The sequence below is a fragment of the Sebastes fasciatus genome, chromosome 9, assembly GCF_043250625.1.
Source record: "Sebastes fasciatus isolate fSebFas1 chromosome 9, fSebFas1.pri, whole genome shotgun sequence".
Lineage (NCBI taxonomy): Eukaryota > Metazoa > Chordata > Actinopteri > Perciformes > Sebastidae > Sebastes > Sebastes fasciatus.
The window spans coordinates 19,798,970-19,826,141 of NC_133803.1; the positions used below are offsets into that span (position 1 = coordinate 19,798,970).

The 27,172-nt window shown below is 42.1% G+C and overlaps 1 protein-coding gene across 2 annotated transcripts in view; it reads right to left on the minus strand.

Moving 5' to 3' along the window:
* Positions 1-27,172, minus strand: part of macrod2 (mono-ADP ribosylhydrolase 2) — a 455,425-nt gene that overhangs the window by 76,148 nt on the left and 352,105 nt on the right. For both annotated transcript variants that reach the window (XM_074646542.1, XM_074646541.1), the window contains exon 8: positions 18,728-18,801. In XM_074646542.1, the coding sequence (XP_074502643.1) occupies positions 18,728-18,801 (74 nt within the window). The remainder of the gene's footprint in view (positions 1-18,727; positions 18,802-27,172) is intronic.

Sequence of the window (27,172 nt, forward strand, 5' to 3'; positions counted from 1 at the left end):
GAGAAAATAAAGTCGAAGCAATTTAAATCATGTCTCGACAGCCTTGACCAGAAACTCTTAATTAAAGGTTTTTTTTTGTGATCAACTATTTAATATTTTATAACTTAAAGCAAATCAGAACAAGAGTCTGACTACTTAATTTGGTCAACCTTAGTTCATGGTCATACCAAACGGAAGCACATATACAACTAGGAATCTTTAGTAGGAAGAAGAGCTTCCATAAATGAATATAAGGGCTACATATTGTCAGTTTTTAAAATAGCTGCTGAACGTTCATGAGGTGAGAACAACTTCTTCTACTTCTAACTGCTTTATCTTTTCCTGTGTGACCTGAATAAAACACTGCCTTTATTTTCATAAAGCACCTCCTTAATTATTGAGCCCTAAAACCAAAAAAGAGCGGATGTGTGTGTGTGTCCTCCTAGCTCTTGTTGGCAAGACAGTGTGCACCATCTAAAAGCCTTTTGAAGTTTGCCATACTTAATATATTGAAATCAGAGGAGGGAATCAAACAGGTTGAATGCACATCCGAAACCACAATGAAAAACTCACAAACAGAACATACGCCGAGAGAAGAGCTGCATGAATCAAATAAAGAATGTATTTAGCTTTGTTTACTGCGGGCGGGTTTTAAATGTGCTAGCCCACACAGCAGCTCCACATAAGAACAGCAGATGAGACCGTGATACTGAAAATGACCGGTACAGTGAGCTGACAGAGTGTTGATGTCATCATTAAACACAACCCTAAATTTCAGCACTTTTTAATCCCATAAACAAATTGCCTACATCATCAACATTTACAGTACAGGACTTTTTTCTGTTCATAAATTATTATAAACACTTTCTCCTGACTATCAACCAGAAACAGCAGCTTCTCATTTCCATGTTATTATTTACCTCTGTTCTGTTCATATCTATACAGCATGTTGTTATGTTGCTATATATTTAAGGGCAGTGTTGCACTGAAGACTACATTTAGCCGTTTGTGATTCTGAGATACTGTCGTACAGTCATGTCTTTGTCACTAACGAACGCCTCTCTAGCGCTGACAATCCTCCAGTAACAACACTGTAATGATGCAAACAGCTTGACATAGACGACTCTGAGACCAAACTCTACAGAGTTTTCTTAACACACTATTTATTTTTCTGCCCCGGCTGCAGGCTTTTTGACCTCCCAAAAGCCACATTTGGGGATTCTGTGAGCCATTTTTCTCTGTTTCTAACTGGGCCGTGGCACCATCACCAGGGCCTGATTGTACTTTGATTGTTTCCAGCCCGCTTCATGAGCGTGTGGTGTGCCTGCCAGTCCTGGTGGACTGAATCAGGACATAATGGGTTCATTAAAAATCGCCAAGACTGCTGGCATTGGGAGGAATGATTAGTGAGATAAGCAGGGGGATATGAGCTTAATGGAACAAGAGGTGGCTCACTAAGATTAAAAGCCTTTTCCACACCACTGCCGTTTTCCCTCCAATTCAGCAAATCACTTAATTGAAATTCTTTTAATTTTCTTTTTAATTTTCTCCTCAAACCCCTCCTGGAATTGCAACCCCCTTGATGAATGGTCGACTGAAGTATGACTGTGATATGAATTATATTACTCTTAAGTCATTTAGTGTGTCATCTTAGAGCCCTTCTGTGAGACCATTACTGGTGGACTATGAAACCGTTTTGACAAATCCAATATTTTGCCAGAAATATAAGACTTTGATACCCATATCAGCCAATATTTACTGTATCTACAAACAGAAATAAAACATAAAATACTCTGCTGTTGCTGTTTATCTCCTTGTTGTAAAGTCAACATTAGAATAAAAAGCATATTTTCAAAGTCAAATTAGAGAGAAATATTCCCCGCTGCTGATCCAAAAAGCCATTACTAAACTCAAGGGCACCGACTGAAACATTGGTCCCCACTAGTTGCAGACTCATAATAAACCATAAAATCCCTACATCAAACATGTCAAGAACCTGCTAAGAGCCAGATTTCATGGCGGCACAAACACGGAAATTGGAGGTTGGCTGCTGCCAGTCAAAAATGAGTGTGAGGGCTTTGTAGTGCGATACCCTGTCAAGAGCTGTGCACTCTCTGTGGTTTGTAGCATGGGCCTTCAGAGGAGCTGCACAGAGGATGAGAGACATAAATAAGTCTGCTCTGTCAGAAGGAAACCGCAAAGCTGTCAGATGATGCAGGCCTACAATACAGGGCCCAGCATGCGTCCAGAAAAAAAGACAATTTGACTCAAGTTGACGCTACGCTATAGCTTGAACCAATTTAGAATCGCCTCCTACTGCAAATGGAGATCGATAGATGCCATTTAATGCTGCGCGTAAACAAGCGTAGGCGTACAAACACATACTGTACATGCAGGCACAGGCCAGGCTTAAAGCCTAACCTTGAAAGATGTCTTTGTTAGCTCCATTAAGAAATCATCTCCCTGCTAAAGCCAGACCACGAGCTGCCACTAAGCACTCTGTCAGCAGCACATAGACAACAGCACGTCTGAAGTCTTAGTGGTGATGTGACAGGCTGAATTTGGTTATGGTCCAACCCCTGGCTGGCTGATGAAGGGAGAGAGGATGAATGGGGTCTTATCGGGTCGTGTTGAGAGAACTCAAATGGCAAAAAAAGCTCAAAGCCTTCCAGACATCTCTCTCAATCTGTCTGTCAGACGAGGATCAAAAGTGCCTATGCCGACGCTATCCAGCGCTCGTACTTTAATGCCATTCAGTTTTGCCTCGACAGCGGCACACACAAAGTGGGTAATTATTTTGCATTGTATTTTTTTTTTAAACAAGGCTTGTGTAAATTCTTTCTCTGCAGTCTGGAGCCAGTGTTACACAAACAGCGTGCTATGAAAACATCTGAGGATGCTAGACGCAAAGAGGATGTGTCAGAGAACTCAGTGTTTGGAGAGTGAGGCGAGCTCAAGTGTACTCTACGTGTTATGAAGGTCACGGCCCAGACAGTCTGTCTATCTTCATTACATCCCGTCTTGTTTTATGATATACAATACAACATCTCAGACCAAGAGCTTGGCAGTGAGAGCCAGACTGACAGCATATTTTAATAGTTGTTATGCATTGAAATACGGCGCAGGCTGCTTTCAGCCTCCCTGCCAGAAGCTAAGCTAAGCAAAACCTCGTACAGTATTTCATAAGTTTGCATTAAGAAGCCATTAGACCGGGATGCTCACAAACAACAGCACAGGTGTCGACAGGGATCTTCACTACGCTTCAATAACAATATTGGTCATGGGCATATGGCTGATTACAGTTCTCTATCAGTCACATTATAATGCAGCATTGATAACTGCTGGTATTACTGTATTAGCATATAGCAGCTTGACGATAGAGGTTTTTACCTACTGATTGCGGGTACTACAGGCTCTTGCATTGAATTCATAATTTCAGCTCTCGGTATCAGTATGATTATCAGTATATCCAAGATAACACATTATCCCATTTGGCACAGTGGAGTCCATTTATTTAAATCGCTTTTCTTCGTCTTGATCAGCCTGCTTTATCTAAAGCTTGTTATTCGATGCCCGCAGTGCAGCACAATCCCATCAATCCAACAATTCACAGCACAACAATGATCACAGAATATGTCATTTTCCTACCTTACTCTTTAAAAAGTGTCGACCGATTTTTCAAAACACCCTTTCTAACAAGTATTATTCATAGTAATGATCATAATTAAAAAAAAATATATCACAATGCACAACAGATAGAAAGGGTCTTTAGGAATTCTGATGGGACGTATGTAAATGAATACACATTCAAACATCATTAAAAGCTTCCCCAATGCAATTAATAGAATATATTTTCTTCAAAGGCTGCCATTTTCACAAAGGTTGTGATTTCTCATATTTAAAAGGGCCTTTTTATTCTCTTTAACGCAGCTGAGGGGAATTCATCTCATTTACATTTTATTTTTTCTGACATTTCCAAACTTTTATGAGACAGTTGGATTAAAATGTGGCCATATTTTATTAATGGCCCCAAGCAACAATGAAAAGGCATTCAACTCTAAATATGAACTTTCTGGGTTTTACGAGTAAGGACAAATATCTGACAGAAAAACTCTGGCATGAAAGTGCTGAAAAATCCCCTCACAAGACAGACATGTGAAATAATCAATAGTTCCCATTCGAGAACGAGTGTCTGCAGTATAACCACATTCTTTGAGCAAAAATCTTGTCTGCTCAGTTTGAGGTTTGCCCTCTTCAGCTGGGAAAGCTGAATTACTGTGCATCAAAGGCAGAAAATCGGACCAGATTTGCCAGAATACTTTGGCTCTGTATCCTTCAGATTAGATTTGATGTCCATCAAAAGCTTTTATGAAAAACTCTATCTGTGGTGTTCACATTACAGAGCGAGAGTGCTTTTCATCGCATAACTGTGAACAAATCTAATCCGATGACTTCATGAAGGGGGTTCATTTTCATTTCAGCACTCAGGAGAGACCGTTAACAGTGATTAAAAAACAGGCACAAATCCCATTGATTTGTTTCAGCTGAGGAAACAAGCTGGTACTGGACAACAGATTTACAGATGGTCTGAGCTTAGAATTGGGAGAAAGTTGAGGGAGTATCAAGAAGAGATGTATTTTTTCTCTTTATTGTTCAGTGTCTGCAAGCCACAGCTTCTGATAAGCATACAGTTTTCATACTTTTTACTCTTCCCCACTCCACTCCAGTCTACCTTTCGCTCAGCCAGGAGGAAATCATAAAAGCAGAAGACACAACTTCACAGGAACACTGCTTTAGCTATGCTGGTTGAGCAGGGACAGACTGTGGCGTGCTGTCAAAGTTCAGCCCGTAAATAGTAATTCAGTGGTCCAGGCGAGGAGAACACAGGAGCGTACTAGAGACCCCTCTACAGGAAGACAGCTTCTTAACAACCTCCACTGAATAAAAAATAGGAAACACAGAGTACAGAAATGCTGGGCTCCCTTTAATATGTCTGGGATACGGAGAAAGAAACTCTTGTCAGCCTATTAAATGAGAAAGAGGAATTTAGGTAGATCGAAGAACCTTGAGCCCGGCGCTGCAGTCTGCCTGTAACAAGAAAGCAGGTGAGTGTACCGGATTTATGTAGGCCTGTTTATCGATTTGAAATTGAAATAGCATTTATTGCCCCATTAAAATATGTCACGCTGAAATATAGGTTTAACAATAAATACGCAACATAGGTATGGCTCACAGCCGTTAAGAAAAAAAATAAGTGGCTCCACCCTCTTCTATACATTACTGACATAGTAATGCTCAAATTCGGTTTGGTTCACACTGATTTAAGGTCCAGAGAGGGAAACCCAGCAATATGGAATCCACCAGTGCAAACAACTGAAATAAACAGCATAACGGAGGAGCAGAGAGGCAATATCAGAGATTGCCCTGAGAGAGTGTAATGGAAAAGGACTTGTTCTGTCACAGCCTCTCATGGTGATAGAATGCCACATGCTCCCTTCTGACAGTGTGATATTGGCTTGGCACGAGCTTGATGAATGTATCAGCCATAAGTCAGACAAACCCCTGCCCTTCCTGCAACAGCACCTTCTAAGATGTTTATGCCGGGGTATGGGGACAGACATTGTGTAATAGGAATGGGACCATTGTCTGAAATGGGTTTATGGAAAGCGAGCAGGCCCAATTCCAATCCCAGCTATTATTTCAATTGGAATGTTATTACTCTTTGAGGTTCGATGCATCGCTGCTTGGCAAATAAGACGGGCATTTGGCTGGGGTGACTTTGCAGCACCCCTCGAGAGAAAGAGAGAGAGAGCAAGAGAGAGAGAGAGAGAGAGAGAGAGAGAGAGAGAGAGAGAGAGAAAGAGAGAGAGAGAGAGCGGGCCATAACTCCCTGGTTGTGGCAGAAGGTGAAGGGAAAGAAAGGAGGTGGTCGATGAGAGGATGAGAGGATGAGGGGCGACCTTTCCGCGGGCAGGTGATGACCCATGCCAGACCACCTGGCTTCCTGCCAGGGTCAAGCAATTAATGCTGCCCTCCTTTGATTACTTCAGACAGCCTGGGGATACAGCGGGCCAGCAGATAGTGTCTGGTCGGGGAACGTTGGGAGACAGCTCTGACGAAGGTTCAAGCTCGGGTCACATTGTTAACATACACAGCCGTTATAAACATCAGAAAAAGTAAGCCGCTTTGCCTAATCATTTTTGCATTTGCATAGTAATGCGGCGTAAACACACTTGGTTGTCTCCAGGCCTTGACACTCCTGCCTACAGCCTCGCCAACCTGTACAGCTAATACTACAATTCACAGAGAGGAAAAAGGGTCTAAAAACTTTTCATACAGCAGGCGATAGAGTATGATGAGTTGGGCTGTTAGGACATATTTTCTTGTCAGACTAAGAGGAGTTGATACACACTGAAGCATCTACTATCCGAACTCCAGCCCCACAGCCTTCGCACAGCGAGAGCCTCCTGCTCTATCCATCACCCTCCTCTACCATGCAGCTGACCTCATTGCCCAGCCTTATCTCTGAAACCCTGTTGAGTTACAACATGTACCACTCCTACTGCGCTAGCCTTGCCGGCTGTGTCCCGCAGAGCGAGACGCCCTTGTCAATCAGCCTTGCGAAGATCATTCGTCAGCAAAGGTAACAGTGAAACAATGACATAATTTAAAGGCCTGCTAGACGTAGGGGTGGTAAGGCAAAGGCTTCCTCACATCTGGCCAAAATCACACCTGGTAATGACGTACATTGACCCACAGCTTTAAACGTCTCTCTCTTCCTGCAGCTCAATAGAAAGCTCTCTTAGAAAAAGGCAGACTGCATGGGGGATTAGCTCTTCAGAACTCAGCAGGACTTGAACTGAACCACAGCTTCAACCTTTAACACAACTTTGAAGAGCATTTACACCCATTTATGGTTCACTGAATCAATTGGGTATCACTGGAAATATGAGCATCTTCATCTCCACTTGAATAGCTTTCAGTATACTGCTGGTTTGTACAAACTGCTGGTTAATTGCTTATTATATGGTTTAATGTAGATGTATGAATGGGATACCTCAGGGGAAGGCAAGTGACTAATAGCACAGGCTAAATATTTGTGTGTCCTTAATTCGGGCCAATTTCATGCAGAAATAAAAAATCAACTTGATGGGAACATGTGTGAAATGACATATGCAAACACTAGAGCCCCTCTAACTGTGGCAACCCTTACATCTGAATACAACCTTGGGGGAAAAAAAGTGCCCTGATCAAGTAATTTATGCTTAGAAATAAAACATTGACTTTCAAATGCACCACCGCCTGAAGCCAGGCTTTGAGGCTGATTTGATCCCCCTTTGAGATGGTGAGAGATACGGCCCATTCCCCCTAATCACATGCCAGAGACTGTGCAATCACACAGCAACAGCTAAAGTAATCACCGCGGTGGTCCTCACCCCTCCTCCCTGAACCGAGTCTCAACCCTTCAACATCTGTAGCACCAGCAAGTCCTGCATATGTGCTCCCCATACAGAAACATACACACACTGTAGCCTGCGACACTGCACCCCGATATTCACACTGTAAGCAAGTTTGTTGATGAGGTGGCCGACAATGACCAACTGTGAATGGAGAGAGGGGCTGCCGCTGCATGAGAAGTGACCTCATGGTAGGTATCGCCTCATTATGTTGCACTACATGGCCACATGTGTTGCCTAAATGGTGGGAGTCACCAAACTTCACCTTTATTTATTTTTTTAGATATTTCTTGCTGTAACTTTTCAAATAAAACTTGAAAAGAACTCATTCAAAGTCTCATTGATTGGGAAACATTATTGACTACACATCAACCATCTTTTTTTCTGTTCACAAAGCTGCACATTAAATGGACCTGGGATTTGGGAATCACATTAGTGTGAATGCAAACTAAAAAACCACGTCTTAACATAATTAGCCTAGTAAGTATTTACCCTGCTAAATGCCCAAACTTTTTCACCTGTTAAAACAGCTGCATTCTCTCTCTTCTCTCAGTTACCCAGGATAAAATGTAACTACTTTCTATATATATATATATATATATCGAGATTTGCAGCCTATTGTTAACTGCCTAAATATTAAAGGTGCTAATATTTGAAACTCAGAGCATTAATATAGCAGCAAACAACTATTTGATATATAAAAAATAAAGTGGATTAATGACATCCTGAGCAGAGTATGAAGTCATGCTCCCTCTGTGTGTGTTGACATACCAGGTCTGACCGCGGCAATATGACGATAAACTGTATGTTGTCAATACGATAAAAAATGTCTATTGTATATATTTTTATATGATATAGGCTAGAGCGATATTTATGTATTTTTTCTCTATAATTTCACTTAAAACTGTTGTGCTTATTTTGCACTCACATTCTAAAAATGAGAAAATACTCAGTACATTCATTTGCATTTCATTCAAACAGGAGAATACAAAAAAATTGGCTTCATGATTTGGTTATTTCGTATAGACTATTTATTTATTGAATTACCAGAATACATGCTATATCGTGATATATATCATTATCGAGATATGTAAATTACCTATATCGTGATAGAAGATTTTGGTCATATTGCCCAGCCCTACATGTGAGTCCCAGTGGCTAGCCAATGGTTGCCACTCTGCACAACGCTCACACGGCTGTCTCCACTTATAACGCCGTCCCGATCCGTTGCGGAAGCGTAGCGCCCACCCTCCTGTTACCCCCGAGGTTAACACTGTTTGCTGTGTTAGCACTGTTGCCATTGGTTACACTGTTTTTTCTGTTAGCACAATTAGCTGCTAGCCGCTGGCCTAGCCGCCTGGAGGCAATCCCTATAGATCTGCTGTGAATTTGGAATTTAGCACCTTTAAGTTATTTATAACTTTTTTCACTTAAAACTGTGCAAATATAAACTTACATACGTTCGTCAAGGGATTCAAATGTATTCAGTTAACTCTTGTTAGACTTGATACTGATTTCAGGTGTAATAAAATGCTATTGAAAGGCAACTTTATATTCATATTCACTTCACAAACAACTGCGTTCATACCCAATAAGCAGTTCATTACACTGGCAATGCTAACCAAGGTTATTTGTGTGTCCCCGACTTTATGGCTTAATATCAGCACAAGTGAGTGAGAGGACAGTGGAGTGGTCATAATGTTTTTCATGCACTATCTGTTTCTGCAGGCCATAGATAGACGACATAATTAATGACACTGATGAGCAGTGGAGTTTTTCTTTTTTTGTGTGTTGTCTGAACTTGAGGCAGTCTTAAAACGAGCTCACTGGGTCATGTTCCGTACTTAACAGCATACACTTAACAGTCTGAACACACACACCCACACACAAAACACCTCCACAGTAAAGGTCTCCGTGCTTCAGCGTGGGGTACTGCGGTGTAAAATTGTGTTCAAATAGAGTGAATGAGCAAGTCGGAGTTTGATGAGCCTCCTGTCCTCTTCCTGAACCAATAGCTCGACCCACTCTCGCTTTATCACGGTGTGCCAGCCTACCGCTATCTGCGCTACACTAAATCAGTTAGCATGTCATTAAGATAGCTTGTTCCAGCGCAGTAAGCACGGAGGTGGGACTACAGTATCTGCACCAACGGAGAGAGCTGAACTCAGAGGGCATCATATCTCAGTGTCCATGTGTTGGAGTGCAGCGGGCTGTATTTATTGGTGGGCTCAGTGCATGTGTACAAGAGCACCTGGATATGGAGGAGATATCAGTCCCTAACAATTAAACATCGAGGTCTTTCTCACCATGAAAAAAGACATTTTACCAGCCCCTTTTCATTCCCAGGGTGTCAAATACCGACGCTTTGTCCCGTGCGTCACGGTACAATCGGCTGCTCATTGATGTCCCCTGTTCATAACGTCAAGTCATATTTTCACTGTTCAAACGTAGTAGTTTTAAGCCAAACCATGTCGTTTTTTTTGTTTTTTTTAAACCTAATTATAGCGGTTTTATTGCCTGAACCTAAGCATGTGTTTTTGTTTACTTCACAACATTAATCACGTGTTTACTGCGACCGAAAAGAGTGACGCCAAGTGGTCAGTATATGACGAGTTGGGGATGAGAACGTGTTGGTATTATCCCAAACAAGTAGCAGTGATCTGTATTACCCATAAAAATTAATTATACATACCTGATATATATTGATGTATTTGTTACTTGTTAGTTGGCTCTTTAATCCTCAGTAACAGCCATAGCAATTACATCACAATTACTCTGTTGTCACAAACAGCCTTTCAATTATACACTTATTTCTGAGAAAGAGAAATTTAATCTAACCTATGAATAGAGTTTTTTTTTTTTATTATTCTTTAAGTAGGGACAGAGCATTAACAGGAACATTCAATATTTATCCGCCTCAGAACAGAAGACTCAAAGTCACCTTACATCAGAGAATAAGGTGATCATTCTGCAATTACCAGGAGTAAAGCAACACCTTGGTCTTTGGACAAGATAGAGAGATGATAGGCTTAATCCCCATTCGTGCAGAGAGGATTTCTCTCTGAAGGCACAAGCTCAATCAAACCATTCAGATAAACACTGGAAATACTGTAGCATTCGCTGCTCGTGATAAACTTCTCTTTATCTTTGACAGCAGGAGCGCTTAATCAAAACTGCTTTTTTCCGGCCGCAGATAAGAGCTAAAAGTTAAACATTTAAGAAATAACTTTGTGTCAATTCAGAAATTGGATCTATATCGTCTTAAATCTATTTAAATACTGAAACTAGTAGTATTTTAACTACACCAACCTGAGGTCAGGGGAATCAAAGAGCACACATCATATTATCCAGAGTGAGCCAGATAATAAAATCCTCAGATCATAAAAGCCATAAAATCCCCATTCTGCTGCCTTGGGCCAAATGGCTGCCACTAATGTATTAGACTACATGGCATGCATTAGCACTGGTGCCAGAAAAGTAATTATCTGACAGAGAAAACTAATAAGGCATTCACACACACTCTCTCTAAAGCATTTCTATCGCCAAAATGTGCAGGTGTTTGACAGCGAGGCTGAAGAGAGAATACAGTTATCTCAGGACAAACTGTGCGTGCATCCACACGAGACGGTACAGTGCGTGGATGCAGAGTCGAGTGTTTAGCCGTGCTCTCAGCTCCTGATCTGGCCGTATCTCCCTGATGCTCTCAGTCACAGAAAAATGATTCAAAGGGGCTAGACACTGACTTCAAAAGACCAGTGCAGCCTTTGAACACCATGCCAGTTGCACAAACCATCAGCGGCACATCGGCATCCTCGAGGCGTGCGAGGGAGCAAATTTGTGCCTCTCTCGGCTGCAGATGCGACACTTGGCAAAGTGTTTTCACTGGATACTAGACAATAAAAACACCAGGAGGAGGCAATGCAGCAACAGAGAGCTAAAGCACAGTCCCACTTAGTGTTAGCGTCTGTTCTGGTAGCTTTCGCTTCTCCAAGTGTTTTCCAATAGAGGGCTTCTTTCATCACTCTAAGCTGAATTAACTGAGGTCCATACTGTAATCTAAATGCGTATCTACCGTTCATTACTATTTTTAGTGAACTTTTTTGACATAACAGAGGAAGGAAAGAGCAAATATGTACGTAAATGCGTAGAAGAAAAATAAGAATAGCAAAATAATAAAGGAAGGAAGAAGCTTCCTGTCATCAATAGATTGAATAACAGTCACATGACCAGTTTATCTCTAAACATAAAGACTTTATTGTAAGTCCCTAGAGGTGAAACAATTAGTTTATCAACTATTTTGATACTAGATCAATCCTTTAGGTCAAATTTAAATGAAAATGTCAAAGTTTCACTCTTTCCTGCTTCTCAAATGTTAATATGTACTGGTTTTCTTTGTCCTCTATATCTCAAACTAAACATCTTTGACTTTTTGACTGTTGTTCAGACAAAACAAGAACATTTTATACGTCAACTTTGGCTTTGGGAAATATTTTCTGATATCTGATGGATCAACTGACTAATGAAGAAAATATTTAATTGATAATGAAAATAATAGTTGCAGCCTTGTGGGTCCCTCAGTTTTGCCAGAACATACACCAGATATTATGGTTTCTATAGATCCTTTTAACAGACTACATCCCTTATTGTGGTGTAAGAAAATATCGAAAATATCGAGAATCGCGATTTTATGTTTTGTGATACTGTATTGATTCTCAAAAACACTGTATACATTTTTAATTAATAATTTAAATCCAAAGATTAACTCAGTCAATACTTTATTTAATTTGCAAAGTTCTACGCCCTCTCAGTGTATGTCTCCTTTGAAAGTAGTGCTATGATGTTGGATGTTACAGGGACTGTGTTAAATGCAAATGCAGATCCCACTAGTCTGATTACATTAAAAAAAGTAAGTTTTTTTACTCAGATTTTATGCTTATGGTGGTGAGTTCTTTATACTATGACAGCTTTCCTAGATTTAAAAAAATCCCAATATATCGTCTTACTTACAGTATCGCAACACATCAGTATATATTGAATCGTAACCCCTGTATCATGATACACATCGTATCGCCAGTTTCTTGCCAATACACAGCCCTGATCCCTTAGCATTAAAATCTGTCTTTAGGCCTTCTCAGTGTCCATGTAGTCCAAGCACTGGTCCCAGATTTAGTAAAAAGAATAGCAATGGTTTGTCCTTCAGAGATGAACAAAAAGCCTAAACTGGAATAGTACTTGTTACAGTTTTCAGCCATTGATTCAAGAAAGGCTTTTATCTGTAGTCCAGAGACTCGATAAACTGTACATTTTCGGTTGCAGTGCAACAGATTATCCAGTAAGTGTGCCGATCAAAAACTCTGTGGTAACTCATCATTAATGCCGAGCACACACGTCTTAGTCCCCAGCTGATCGGAGCATTTAAAGATTTAGTCTGACTGTGTAAGAACCACAGACCAGATTCACATGAGTGGGCTGATCGCATACATCTCTCCAGTCTGCTGTATCTACTGTAGTGCCCAACTTCCATGTTGTTATCAAAACCTCATGAGAGATGTTGTTGAATACTAAGAAAATAGTCACTTTTATTTCGGTTATAATGGAGGTACTGTCCCTTACAGTAGAGGATGTCATTATAACATGCATTATTATGTTTCAGCCTTTTAGAAAGACTGATGAAAGAAATCTCGTAAAGTCTGGATGAGGCTAATGGAACAGAGCGACTAGCTGGAGGTGGGACTTTGACTCTGTATTCTCTTTGTGTTCTCCGAGGCAATTCATCATCATTTTCACCAGCATGTATAGACGGTGATAAACAAGCACAAGGAGCACGTGTGCTTTACTGTCTGCTTACCATGCCTGTTTGATAAAGCTGCTCACAATACTCAAAAATGTAATTCACATTTTCTAAAGGGTGAACCGCACAATATAGCCATGATAACGTAAACCATCCATCTTCTTGAGCTGAATGACAATGGTCATAGTCATGGCCTCATGTCATAGCTCCATCTGCCAAAACCAAGACAACCTCCTTAACTGATATCCATTCACATGGAAAAACACAATCATACAAAACATACACCATACTGTATTTATTCCTAATAGTCACTTGACATTTGTCACAAATCACCGTTAAGTGTCCGGCCCTGACTTGAGCTGGAATTTATTATCAGGTGTCTTAAATGACAAATGCTGCTCAGGTAAACAGATCATTCACAGGACAGGGAAAGGGATGTAAACACCTGTTTTGGGAGCGTCATCGGCACAGTGCAGTGCTTAATACCAAAGCCCAAACCAGAGTGATGTTGAAAGGTGAAATCTCTACACATCAATTTTGTCCTGAGCAGCACAGAGCAGCAGAGCTTATTACAAACTCCCAATCTGTCTCAAGTGTTCAGACTGTGTCAGTAGTGCCGGACTGCTGGGCCCTCTCGAAAACGCTTCATTAAAAAGCTTGGCCATCCAGAGCACATCCGTGGCGGCCAAATAAAGTGTCAGACCGTGTTTTTCATCTCTAGATTAAACCTATGTAAGACTGAATTAAACCAAATTAGATGTGAAAATGAGAAATAAACCAAAGCCAGATGAGCGTAGGGGCGTGTGTGCTATGAGCAGGAGGAAACTACTCCGATACCATATGGAGAACTGGTTGTGTCGGGTTGTCACTGCCTCTGTGTCTGCAAGCATTTTTTGAAGGAATTAGAGCCTTCTGGTCTGCTGCTTACACATATTCTATTTCGCTTATTTGAGTGGAGGATACAGGGAAGCGGAGGCCGACCTCCGTTATTCTTTCATCTATTGTGATCTGAAGGATCATTCCTGCACTCAGGTCTCTCTAGATTAAAGGAGCTGCTCTCCTTGACCACAGCAAGGCTGTTTATTCTTCCACAATGGAAGTCTAGATGCTTTTAAGAGTGAATTTCACACTGGCATTGGGGCCCTTTCTGTGCTGTTGAGTGCATCAGGGCTACAGTGTGCTGGCCTGAGAGATAAACTCACTGCTAATCAATCACTCAGTGTCCTCTTTTTCCCCTCTCTCTCCCTGTCTTGCACACACACACACTGTATGTACACAAAGTCCTTGATGTAACAGTGCCCTAAGACCTCAAACCCACTTGTGTGCACATTTCAATCAGTAGACAATTACAGACCAATTGCTGTGTGACTGCAAACTGACAAACTCTCATGAATATCAACTGGATAATCAGTAATGGAAGACGTACTCCTATATTTTACTTAAAGGGATAGTGTTGTTTTTGAAGTGGGGTTGTATGAAGGACAGTATCCATAGTCAGTGTATTACCTACAGTAGATAACGGTTGGCACACCCCCAGTTTGGAGAAACAGACAGGAGTACCGGTCCTGGAGCAAAGCAATGTACTGCTGTGGACGAGGCCGGCAGCAAAACGTATTTTAGCCACCTAAAAGATAGGTCTACCTAAAAAAATCAATGTCATAAGTGTACGCTATATCTAGAATATTTTCACCGCTTTACTTTGCTGTCAGCCCTTTCCAACGGGGAACTGAAGCCATTGTATCCATCTATGCATAGGTTAGTTCGGATTCACCAAAGTCACACAATAACACAAACAAACTAACCGATCAAGTCAGCGGTAGACCAGCAACCCCGGTGTTGTGCGAGGTAAAATTACTGGGGGTTTTTTTCTCAATGGAGACTGGTTGCTTTGGCGAGAGCATAAATAACGGCTTCAGTTTCCCGTCGGAAACATACTGTAGATTGCACAGTCGTCTGATGGCGAGGTAAACCGGTACTTATTATGCAGAATGGCTCATTCCATAATAATGTATTATTCGATTACAATTATTGATGTGGGTGTCTCTTTAATGTTGCAGCTGGTAAAGATAGGGATAATTTTAATTACTTTATATGCTGCTGGGTATCTTGTGATATTGATAAAGTCTTCTCTTATATTAACTTATAACACATCATAATTTGTTTATTGATTATATGTTTATATATATATATATATATATTCTTTATCTGAATCTGTAACTACAGAAGTAACTCAAGTTATTAAATGAATAAAAAAGAAAAAAGCAAATTAAAGTGGAGTCAAAAGTACAATATTTTCCTCTGAAATGTAGTATAAAGAAGCAGAAAATGGAAAAGTAGATCAAAATTGTACTTAAATACAGGAGTTGAATTAATGTACTTTACACCACTATGGATAGCATACACACACACAAAGAGCTGGACATACGCAGACAATGCTATCAAGTGAGAGAGTGTGTGTGTGTGCACGGAGGGGGTTGCGTTGGGGGGCTGTGGCCTGTACTCTGCCACCCCAGTGTGTTAGATCCTCAGCCAGCCCATTGTACTGAAATTCAGCCACAATAGCACAGTATCTTCCCCAAAGCAGAGCCCTTATCATGGCCCCGAAATGACTCGTCTCTGTGGACGCCCACAACACAGGCTCCTCCGGGCCGAGCGCACAGAGCTGGAGGTGAGCGAGCGGAGCAATCTAGTCCTATTGTTCCACGCACGATAAACCAGGCTTCAAACCGCTCATTCTCGCTCTATCTTCGGAAAGCTGGTTGCAATCTGGGATTTGAACTTCTGTAGCGATGCTGAACTATGACGAGCCTTTTGATGGTGGAGCACACAACATCTCATTCTCTTTCTCAGCCATAGAGAGAAAATTAATTAAACAACAACCTGCACAATATTGTACAGTAGGCTTTTATTTCCAATGTATTTACTGACTTTAAGCTCTGTATAAGACGTGCAGTCAGCTCATAATGTTCTCATGAGTTGTGACTCAAACTCTGAAACAGAATCGTGTCAGTTATCAATCAGGTTGACACCGGGTGTGTCAATCGAGTAAATGCTACGTTGATGAATTGCTTTTCTAAACATATCAGACAAAGCAGGCGGCATTCGTCTTAACATTTAATGTGCAAACGTTAAGGCAGCTAACAGGAAAGACATCATGCTGTTCCTTCAGGCACTATGAAAGACATTTATTTGAATTCTGCTTAAATTCAGTCTGGTAAAAACTAAACTGATATAATTACATATCCTTTTTAAAAATCAGTTTCAGGATGCACCCAGAGTAAGCACCAGGCAATGGTGTATGAATTGAAAATTGGAGGGGAAGACCTCCTGCTTCAGTGCATGTTGTTCTGTGGTTTGATTGGAAGACTTTCCAATGTTAATACTGCTGTGCTTCTGGGTAAAATGCATCACTTTATTCTCTCTGATCTCGTTAAAAGCTTACTCACTCTTGGACTAGTTAGAGTTGAAGATCCACGGCTTGTGCTTGCGGAGCTTTGCCAAACAGTGTTCAGGGAAGCCTCCGTAGACGTCTACCCCCTCTCCAAGAATTGCAATATTTTCCACTTTATCTAAACCCCACACCAGAGATAGCTATCAGTCAATGCATCTCACAAAATTGTCTCTTTATGTGCGGCAGTGCAGGCTCCGTACGGCAAGTAGCAATCCTTGGATGTGGAACAACACGACCACAAAAGTCAGCTTTGCACATTAGCTCGTTATTTACAGTCAGCAATAAGCTATATAAAACCTTCTTTACGCCAGAGTGTTGATGGATTCCCCAAGTGCATGTTACAGTGATCATCAGGCAGTGAACAAGTGCCGGGAAACATAGCACATCAACTAGAAAGTAATCCAGCAGCTTGGAATCATTTGGCATGCCTGTTCACAACATCCATAACACCAGCTGAGGGATGTTGAAACACGTCAAGCTGTGAGCTTTATAAAACACCTCAATCCACAGTGACAGATATAAACAGTGGCACAGTAAACAGAGATGACCCCCGAAGGTTACCATCTCTCACTGCCTCGCAGACTGATGACTGTCCAGTACAAACAGCCTCCTGACAACTGGACAAAACTCTATCATCATGAACTGTTAATGAAAATATATCAAGATGATAATATTACAATAATGCTGCTGTAAAAGCCTTGTGTAACTAATTGCCTATATTGAAATTAGTCCTAGCTTTAATGTGGTCTTCACAACAGTTTCACGTGGAGTTTGACCTGTTTAATTAGTGCTGACACATTACAAGACAGTCACATTTAAAGGGTTCAACACACTGGGTGACAAACACAAAATATGACACTGTTTTACGTGATAATCAGTTCTAGTCTGACATCAAGGCCACATAGATATCAGTACAAAGTAGTAACTTTGTAAACTAGCACACACAGTATTTGTTTTTCTCACTGGGTGGATAATGCAATAGTAATATTGGATCTTTACAGCAGCATGCAGCTCAATCTTCAGCAGAAGCAGCTCTGAAATTAAAATGTCCACATCTATTTCAGTGTCCCACAGGGGAGATGGATTTATTATCTCTCTTTATGATGGTCACTTCAAATGATGACTGTATTTTTTCTACTCAGCTAAAAGCTCAACTTGAATATGATCGTCTCTTTTTCAGATTATACCATTCCTTGTGGTTTTTGCTTAAGATGAGCTAATGTATGTTTTTTATCAAATAAATTGTGGTGGTACAATGGATTAGATCATGTCACTTTACCTTTATATACCTACTAATTCATAAACTGTAAACATCTCTGTATATACATATATATTACTTCTCATTACGCATATACATTTACTACATCCCTATTTACATTACAGTTTATTCATTTAGATCCATTTAGTAATTACTGTCCACCACAAATATATTCAATTAATATATGTTATATTTACCCTATATTTTATCCGCTGCTTTATCTTCTTTATCTTATTTTCACTTCACGTGTTTTTGTTTTTATACATATTTAAATGAGTATTGCTGGAGGGAGCCTGAGCTTTAAGATTTCCATTGCCAACGACTGCTTCTCTGTAATTGTTGTGCATATGACATTAACAATTTTGAAACTTGAATGCCAAACTATTTGAGCCTTCAGTCCTTGAAAGGCATCATTATAACTCATCTAATGCAAAACCAATTTCAGATTATTTCATCTGATGTGTTTATGTTCTTTTGGGTTTAATAGCTCTCCCAAGCATAGACCAATTAAACCGTCCAACAGACCATTTAAGGCCTGATTAGTCTCAGACTGGCTTTTAATTTGATATGCATTCAAACCACAAACTAAACGGCTGATCAAGCGGGACAGGTGGATGAGATGTCTGTCTGGTACGGGGACGCTTGATAATTAGCGTTCTGTGTTTCTGCTGTGGTCCAATCATCTCCACTCGCAACAGAAGACTAAAATAGACAGTGCCGGCAAAAACGGATCGGTGGCTTGAGATTGACAGCTATTTGTTTTGAACATGCATTACCCTGCTATGTCCTACCTTATCAGGATTCTCTTCGATCCAGCTCTTTACTGTGTTCAGAGCGATGTCAGCTGCAGGCTCATTCGGAAAGCCTAGAAGAGAGAAAAAAAAGTGTCAATACCAGTTATATCCAACATGCAGATGTGAGAGGGAGACAAAAACAGACAGGCGGACAGACAGACAGACAGACAAACTGATATCTCCACAGGTAACAGCATTTCTCCTAAATCAATGTAAAGCAGCACAAGCTGCTTGTCTCTGGTAGATGAGACCAGCTGTCTGATAAACTGCTGTAGACGCGTGTTACCAGATGGGAAAACACATACACACATATTCCAGGGGTACAAAGTGTAGATACAAACTACATATACATGCATCACACCCTCACTCATTACCACCTCAGGTAGTGTCATATTTGTCTTTTGGTGGAAAATTACACTTAGTTGTGTGATCAATCACACTCCCTTATTTTAACATGTAGTAAAGCTAGTGTGGCTAAGAAGCAATGTGCCTAAATACTGTATTAATCACACCGATTGTGCATTCTGCGTTAACACAACGTATCGATCTAAACACACAGATTGCAATGTGATTCATTTTTAATAAGGTCAGCTGAGGGAAGACTCTGCTGGATGCTGATCTCAAGATCATTTGCTGCCACTGTAGAGAACTTCCCAAGATCCAACACTTAGAGTGAGCTATTGACTATAAAAGCCTTTAGGCCAGCTTTGCTACAGCTGGAGAGTCTATAAGCCATTACTAAAAGCGCTGACAATCTTCTACTCTGTCACAGAGTAGTGTTTCAGTTGTCTTCATTTCTAAATAATTGGAGTTGAGTTTGGTCTTCTGTGTCTCTCACAAAACATGACTAAAGCATTTAACTCTAAAGCCCCTGTACAAATCTGTAGAGCTAGTTGGAAGTTGCCATGCAGGTAAAACCTTAACACTGCGAAGTTAAAACCCAGAAGCCAACAAACAAATATGGCCCATTTATTCAGTCCTGAGTGACCCGGCTCACGATTTAAAACTCAACGCCCTTCCGTATTATTATAACCCCTGACCTCCATAAGGGACCACAGGTTGCAGCAGGCCCTGTCTTCCTCTAACGACAGAGGTCAAGACCTCAATTTCATCCCACATCATCTGATACAAGGGTCAGGCCACAGTTGTAGCCTGTTGGTTATGGCGTGGGTCACATTCTCAAATATTTTTCTTTTCCCGGGTCATTGCCGCGACTATAACACTCTAGGACCTATGAAACAGGCTTACAAGCACTGCAACGAACCCTACCCTTTAAGGTGGACGTAAAGAAAAATGAAAAGCCTTACATTTCCTGAATTCTTTCATCTCTCACTCGGACCACCTGCCGTCAAAGCCTCTCAATAACTATCCAGTAAATGCTTTAAGTGAACTGCCTTGACAGTCAAGATATACTGTATGAAGCTTTATCCTAACCTCTCTCACCTATCCGACTACCGTTGATGTCTCTCTTTTTCTGTTTTTCTTCTCCTCCCCCTTCTCAGCCTGACAGGAGTGGCTGAGTTACTCTGAGGAGAGGCGAGGAGCTGAAGTGCTGCCGAGCCCTAGCCTGAGCTCCCGTTCAAGCCCTGGGTGGAGCGAGATGTGAGCTGCATACCAGCCAGCAGTGACAGCCAGTCTGCTCCTATGGCTCTGTTAGGAAGCGTCTGCAGACAGTGCGTGGCCCGTTCACGGCTCCTGCCCTTCAAAAGCTGCCCCCAGAGCTCTGCGCTCAGAACCTAATCCAGCATGCCAAATCAGTTTGCAGGTCGCCTGACTCCTCTTGTCTCCCAAACACACTTAACCTTTTCACTGATATCACTTTGTCTGGTGATGTTTCCTTTTTAAAATCCGTTTCCACACTTGTGCAGGTGTACCGACACTTCAACTCACACGTCAAGCAACGCAGGCAAACAGATGTGCGGAAAAAGCTGAGAAAAATAGATCCACAGAGATAGGACCAGCTGTTTAGGTAGAGCAGACACAACAGGAGAGGTGTCACAGAAGTAAGCACATAAACAAAATAAATAGTTGTTAGAAGACGTCAGGACCTGTCTTGGTGCTCTTACTATGCCACATTGCTGCAGTGGGTAGACATGGAGCAAATATGATTAAAAAAATTATCTTTATAAAACTGTCACTATATCCTGACAGTAGTGCACGAGGCAGGTGATCTGAAAAAATTCACGTGCCTCTGTGTCCTCCGGTGTCCTCCGTTGCTCCTAATGGCATCTGCAAGGTTTCACAGACCGGAGGAAAACGACCCTTTGGAGCCAAGCTGGAGCCTTGACGTCTCTGAGCAGCTGTCAATCACTCGCAAACTCCGACCAAACGTTCAAACTAGGTAGCACTGATCAAATATGAATCAATATTCTGTTGTAATGCCTTTTTTTTCCGCCTCAAATGTTTTCAGAAACATCTTGTAGTGTACTGTTTAGCTGTAAAATGAGAAAAGTTTGTGACCCGGCAGACAAGTTGAGATCAGTTGAGGAAATACCAAGCACCGCCCACCAGTCGGGGCACAGCCAATAGGAACGCTCTCTCTCTGAAATGACCTGTGATTGGTCAAAGTCGTCCGTCACAAGCTAGATTTTTTAAAGCCTGAAAGCAGAGCCATGAGGAGGTGTTTTCTCTCAGAGCACTTGAATTACAATATGCTGAAAGGTTATTATGGAATTCTAAGGAAGTCTAAGTCATAAAATTAGCACATTCTGGTCATTTTGGTCACCAGCAGTGGGTGAGTCAATTTAATCTATTCGGCGTGGAGTTTCTACAAATGCTCTACTGATTTGAGAGCTATACCTATTAATCATAACAGAGCTGAACGGAGAGAGAGAGAGAGGTGAAAAGAGGTGAGCTGGAGAACCGGAAAGTAGCATGATAGATGTAAACAAATGCTGGAAAAAGAGATGACATAAAGAGAGTTAGATGGAAAGCTGGAAAAAGGGGTCAGTGCAGCTCGGGGCAGCGTGCCAGAAGGATTCTGCTCGACAGGAACATCATCGGCCCAAGGTCAACAGCAGCAGTTTGAGTGCATCGGCTTCTCTCTCTCATCATTTGTCTCCTTCGCGGCATCCACACTACCTTTACCTCTCCTATCTTTGTCCCTGTCAGCTTGGCCAAGTACGTTTATATGCTTAAAAACAGCTACGATAAACCACCCTCAATCATCACTTCCGTCACCTCTCTTGGCCACAGGAGTCACGGCCCTGTTGGAAGTGCAAAATCCACTTACAGGAGTTAGAAAAAAACATGATGTTCAGAGAAGGATTGAGTGGGCTGACTCTTTTATATGCTCAAGTACACACAAATTGAAAAAAGGTCCAGTGTTTTACTTCTACATATTCTCCCCTTCAACACCTCCTTCTCATTCTCTTTTGCTCCATTTGCTGTGTGGAGGGTTCGGTGAAAGCTAATCTGTCAGGAGGTGGAGCGCTGGCGTCAGGCGCAGTGATGGTGGGCCCTCCAGGGTCCCTGCTCTGCTTGGCTCGGCTCTCTACTATGCTGGGGAATATGGCCGGCTCAGGGAGATTTGTCTTAGTGAGGCGCACTGATGGGATATGTGCAGCGCAGCGCCGCTGATGAGGACTCAGGTGGTGCAGTGTTATTTCTGCTGAAGGCTCCTCTACTTCATCACCAGGCAGAGCGCAGCATCCAGACAGAGAGGGGGAGAGAGACTATGGCACGTGCCATGTGGAGACAAAGGCTTACGGTGGCACAGGGTGCTTTTACATCCAGTGATGTTGATCGTAGTTATGGGTTCAGTAACCACAACAAATTTGGAGTTAGATAAAGTTAAGTTTGATAAACACAGAATCTGACCTGAGAAGACTGCAAGGCAGGTCTTTTCAGTTAAGTTGCATTCGAAATTCCATATTAACATGCTAAAACAAGTATGTGAGATTTTTTAATATGTCCGAAACCTTATAGTAAGTAAAAGTATAAGATTTCACTTTGCTAGGCGTAATATATATTTTAAAATAATTCAGACTTTGATTCTTACAAATCGTCGTTTTGGTCACATGAGGTTGGCACGGATTACCATGGTTACAAGACCAAAAGTATACTTGGCTTATAGGCCTACAGAAAGTAGGCTTACTTACGTAGTTGTGCTTACTTTTTGATAGAGTAGTAGTGTGCGTTTTCGAACGAAGCCTTAGTGTTCTTCGAGTCATTTCATCCCTTTGACTGCATTTTTTAAGCCACAATTAAAAAGCATGATTGAATTATAGAAAGAAAAATTACTTGGTTTCATTTCCTTTTAACTGAAAGGTACATTTTCATTCATGTCTCCACGTCAGCCCAGCGAGTTAAGCCAAAGGGAAGATTCATCTTAAAACAGAATTCAAATATTTTATTCCTATGATCTTGGGCATGTAGGACCTTTGTTAATGTGAAGAAAAAAGGGAGCCGACTCTAATCTCTGATGCAACCAGGAGACAGAGTCTCTGGCGCTTCTCTTAGGCATATGTAAAACACCTTTATGAACACGTTTGCAGGACCCTGGGTGACTTTCAAGGAATATTATGTATTTTATACAAAACTAGAAAACCAGAGGAAAGCCGCTGCTTTGGATGTTAACGCTACACATAGATACATAATTTGTAATGGAACAGCTCAGAGTTTACGTCACAGACAACTCTGTCTAGACTCTGTGGAAGTTGGGAAGAAAAGTTCATGTTCAAAAATATCCACTGAACTGGAACGCAGGAAAAGTAATATAAATGTGCACTCTACTTTAGGGGGAATTTTTGCTTTAAGAACAAGCAAGCCCATTGCTCTCTCTTTTGCCAGCATGGCAACTCTTTCATATCCTATGAGTTAACTTTCACAACAAACTTGTGTAGCTAAGGTGTTTTGCTGCGGTGAGAAGGAGTGAGCAGTAGCTGCATCACCTGATAAAGCGAGTGGAGGCGAGTCAACAAGTTGCACACACGTCTGTGCTATGATGCATTCCCATTCTTTGTTTGCAAATATATGGGTAGGCTGTAGGCACATAGTGCAGACCACACCAGTTTTGTTTTTCCCGAGTGAGCTTATATTGTGAAGAAGAGACCACAACCTGCTGTTATTTTAGGGCTTTATCATTTCTAGTGGTTTTTCTTTGAGCACATACTGATATTTTTTGTATGTGGCCTGGGTTTGATAAACATATGCTGACTGAATTCTTGAAAAATACAAAAGTACAGCTTTTTTTCCTCCCCTTGAGGCAAGAATCGTACCGTTGGTCCCACTTTGCTACCCCTCAGCTGCGGTTGGTCAAGTTCACGTCTCAACACTCGTCATTCATTTTGATGAGCTGTCTACCTTGAAGCAGCGTATAGCCCGGGGGCTGAGGTATCTGGCAGTCGTAAATTCACCACAGGTGTTGAAAACGTAAAGATTAGGAAATCTGCTACAGAAAATAAAAAGACGGCAACAACAAAAACATAAAATGCCAATGTTTATCTGATTTTGAAAGGTCTTTAACAAAGATTTAGCATCTAATTTCTTTTTATTGTTGCCTAGAAACATCTATAAAATATTTTTTATAAAGAAATCCTCCTTTTAATAAAATGTTTAGAGTCTGACTGCTGCCTCTAAAGACCCTTATTATAACAGACAGGCAGGTTGGAATCATTTAAGCACAATATAATACGAAGTAGATTAGTTGATTTTGGTTTAGGCAGCAGGAGGAAAGCATTAAGCGCAGCACTGCTCTAGTTGAGGGCAGCAGCCCTGTTTGTTCATCTGGAAAGGGAGCGGGGGGGGGGGGGAGAGGGAAGAGGGGTGTCACCCCATCAGGGCCCAGAGGAGAGGTGAGGTGACCCGGGGTGGAGGACAGAGTAGCGCCCCAGGACTCTAGACGCCGAAGCGTGGGTGTCAAATGGCCCGGAGCTCCCCTCTACACCAACACTGGGACACGGCAGGGCTGTGACCATGACCGACTTTGCAGCCCACAGAAGGAGACAGAGACAAAGAGGGATGGGAGGGTGCTGTGTGAGGAAGACAGGCAGAAAAAGAGGCAGGAAGAAAGAGAGCAGCCTCCGTGGCACAACAGATGATGACCTTCCTTGGAAACGTTCCATATAGGTGATGCCATGCTTTGTCCTACATGCTAAAATTAACACCTGACATTTCACTTTTTTAAAAAAACATCCTGAAGAGTGTTTGATTTGCAAAAGTTTAATGCTCAACCAAGTTTCTCAAAGGCCTACATTTATTATCCTATGGGTTGGGGGTATTTTTTTTTACATTTGGCTTATCATCCATGAAAATGGTAGAGCAAGGCTATTGTTGAGTACAATGCACACTGTGTGACTCAGTTAAATGGGCTCCTGTTCCCTCTGAGCACACACTCTGCTGCCCACTGATACAGCACGTTGCTCCTATGTACCTTGAAATTCCCAACCCAGCTGGGCTAAGCTCCCCGTAGTAAACCCTAGGTTTTAAGAGAAGGGGGGACTCGCCCGGGCCATCTCTGGCAAGCTAGCAGCGAGCCATCACTGTCGAGAGATAAGGTGCCATGAACGTCTCCAACCTTCCTAATCCTAGACAGGGATGAAGAGAGCCAGAGTATGATGCTGGCTGGAGGAAAAAAATTCTTAGCTGCTTGACACCTTTGATCTGGACTGCACAGTAGAATGGCAGCGTGGACATACCAGCAGAGCTTGGGTGGATTACATATTACATCCGCATATCTCCCACAGCCACCAGTCAGTGCAAAAACTCCTCTGTCAACAATCCCCAGATCCGTCACAGAGACAGATGAACCAGAGGTGGAGGGTGAGCAGTAAACAGGGAGATATTTGTCCTGAGTAGTGGCATTGCCGTGTTTCGGGCCTCTGATTGTTTTGATAGGGTTATAAATGCATTTGAGCGACGGCATCTGTCAGGTAAGTAGTACACTTAATGTTTGTGTCCTTGCTTTTGCATTGTGCCAGCGAGCTCTCTGCTCCGTGCTAAGATTGATTTTAGCAGACGCCTCCTAAACGGTACAGCTCATTACAAGGCTTTTGGAAAGTGCTCTTTCAGCGCCAGCTTAGATGCGATCTCCACAAGGCTAAATTGTCCACAATGCATCTTTAAATGGGATTTTTATGTATGTGGCTTTGCTTGAGCAAGTATCTCAGCCTGTGTGAGAGCATGCAAGATGTGTGAGGGAGGAAAAAGGACAACAAGGGACGAGAGAGCGTGTTAGAGGGAAGAGACGGGAGGGATACAAAAAGAGAACGTGACCTCTCTAAGTCTAGGTAGTTGGACTCTTGGCACTGATCTTGTGAGACATTGAGAGGTGTCTCCTCTTTGGAAGAAATAATCCATTTAAACCCGGGTCGCATGGCGGTGATTGATGTACAAACAGGAGCAGCACTTAATAACCTCTACCATGCTGGGTGACCTCGTGGCCCACGGTGGGCACCAGTTTGTTTATGGGTGGTACCTCCGACACACTATCCGTACAGAAATTTTGTTGTGGCTAATGGGCCGGACTGAGGGATTGGACTGTCAGCGCAGTGTGAGCCCTCATTTTTCTTTCCAAGCGTCTAAGGTACCCCCTGTGCACCCCTGCTACACCCAACCTCCCTGTTCTGCCATCATCTGTCAATGGTGACTGAGTCTCCTGGAATATGGAGGCGTGAGAGAGAGTGTCAATTAGCATTAACTTTCCTGACAAATCTATTTTTCTCGCCACAGAGGCCTTGGATAACTTGTTCCTGATTCCTCTCTGTCACAATGTTGGGGGCACAGGATTTGTTTTTCCACAACAATTCAAGTGTGAAAATGGGTCAAGCACATGTGCACATAACTGGGTGCATGACCGTGTGCACATATAAAGCTATGGCTATATCTATGTGTATTCTACAGAGACAGAGACACAGAGAGAGAGACTGATAGAGAGAGAGACCGGGAGGATGTGCCTTTCACACTAAAAAGCTTTTGTTTACATTGCTGAAATGGAAGGTTGACCTTAAAGGTTATCTAAAATGTACAGAAAATGTCAAAACGCCTGACAAGAGAGCAGGGCCCCTTTCAGAGCATGGCAGTACTCAAGGGGCACAGGGAGGAGTCATACAGAACAACATCACCGCACTGTACTTAACTGTAGTTCCTTTGAAAGTCCCTCCTCTATTTGCCCTCTGCTGTGTGAATATCTTCAGTCTTAATCAGCTGTATTGTTCTGTGGAGATGCAGTTATGGGAAGCGCTAAGCCATTTATTGAACAGGCTGTTTAATTCCCCCCACCCTGCTGCATGCTTGGCTCTGCCCAGCCTACCCCCTTTGATGTGAGGGGCTGCTGGTGGAGCGCTACGACGGACTCCTACTGGCAATGCAGTACACGGCACCAGAGTGAACAGCAATAAGCAGTGCCCTCGTCAGCAGCGTACGGTACAATCAGTGACCGTCTCCCTCCTGCATGCACGGGCCTACCTCTGTGTCACTACAAGAGAGCTGTTTCACTCCAAA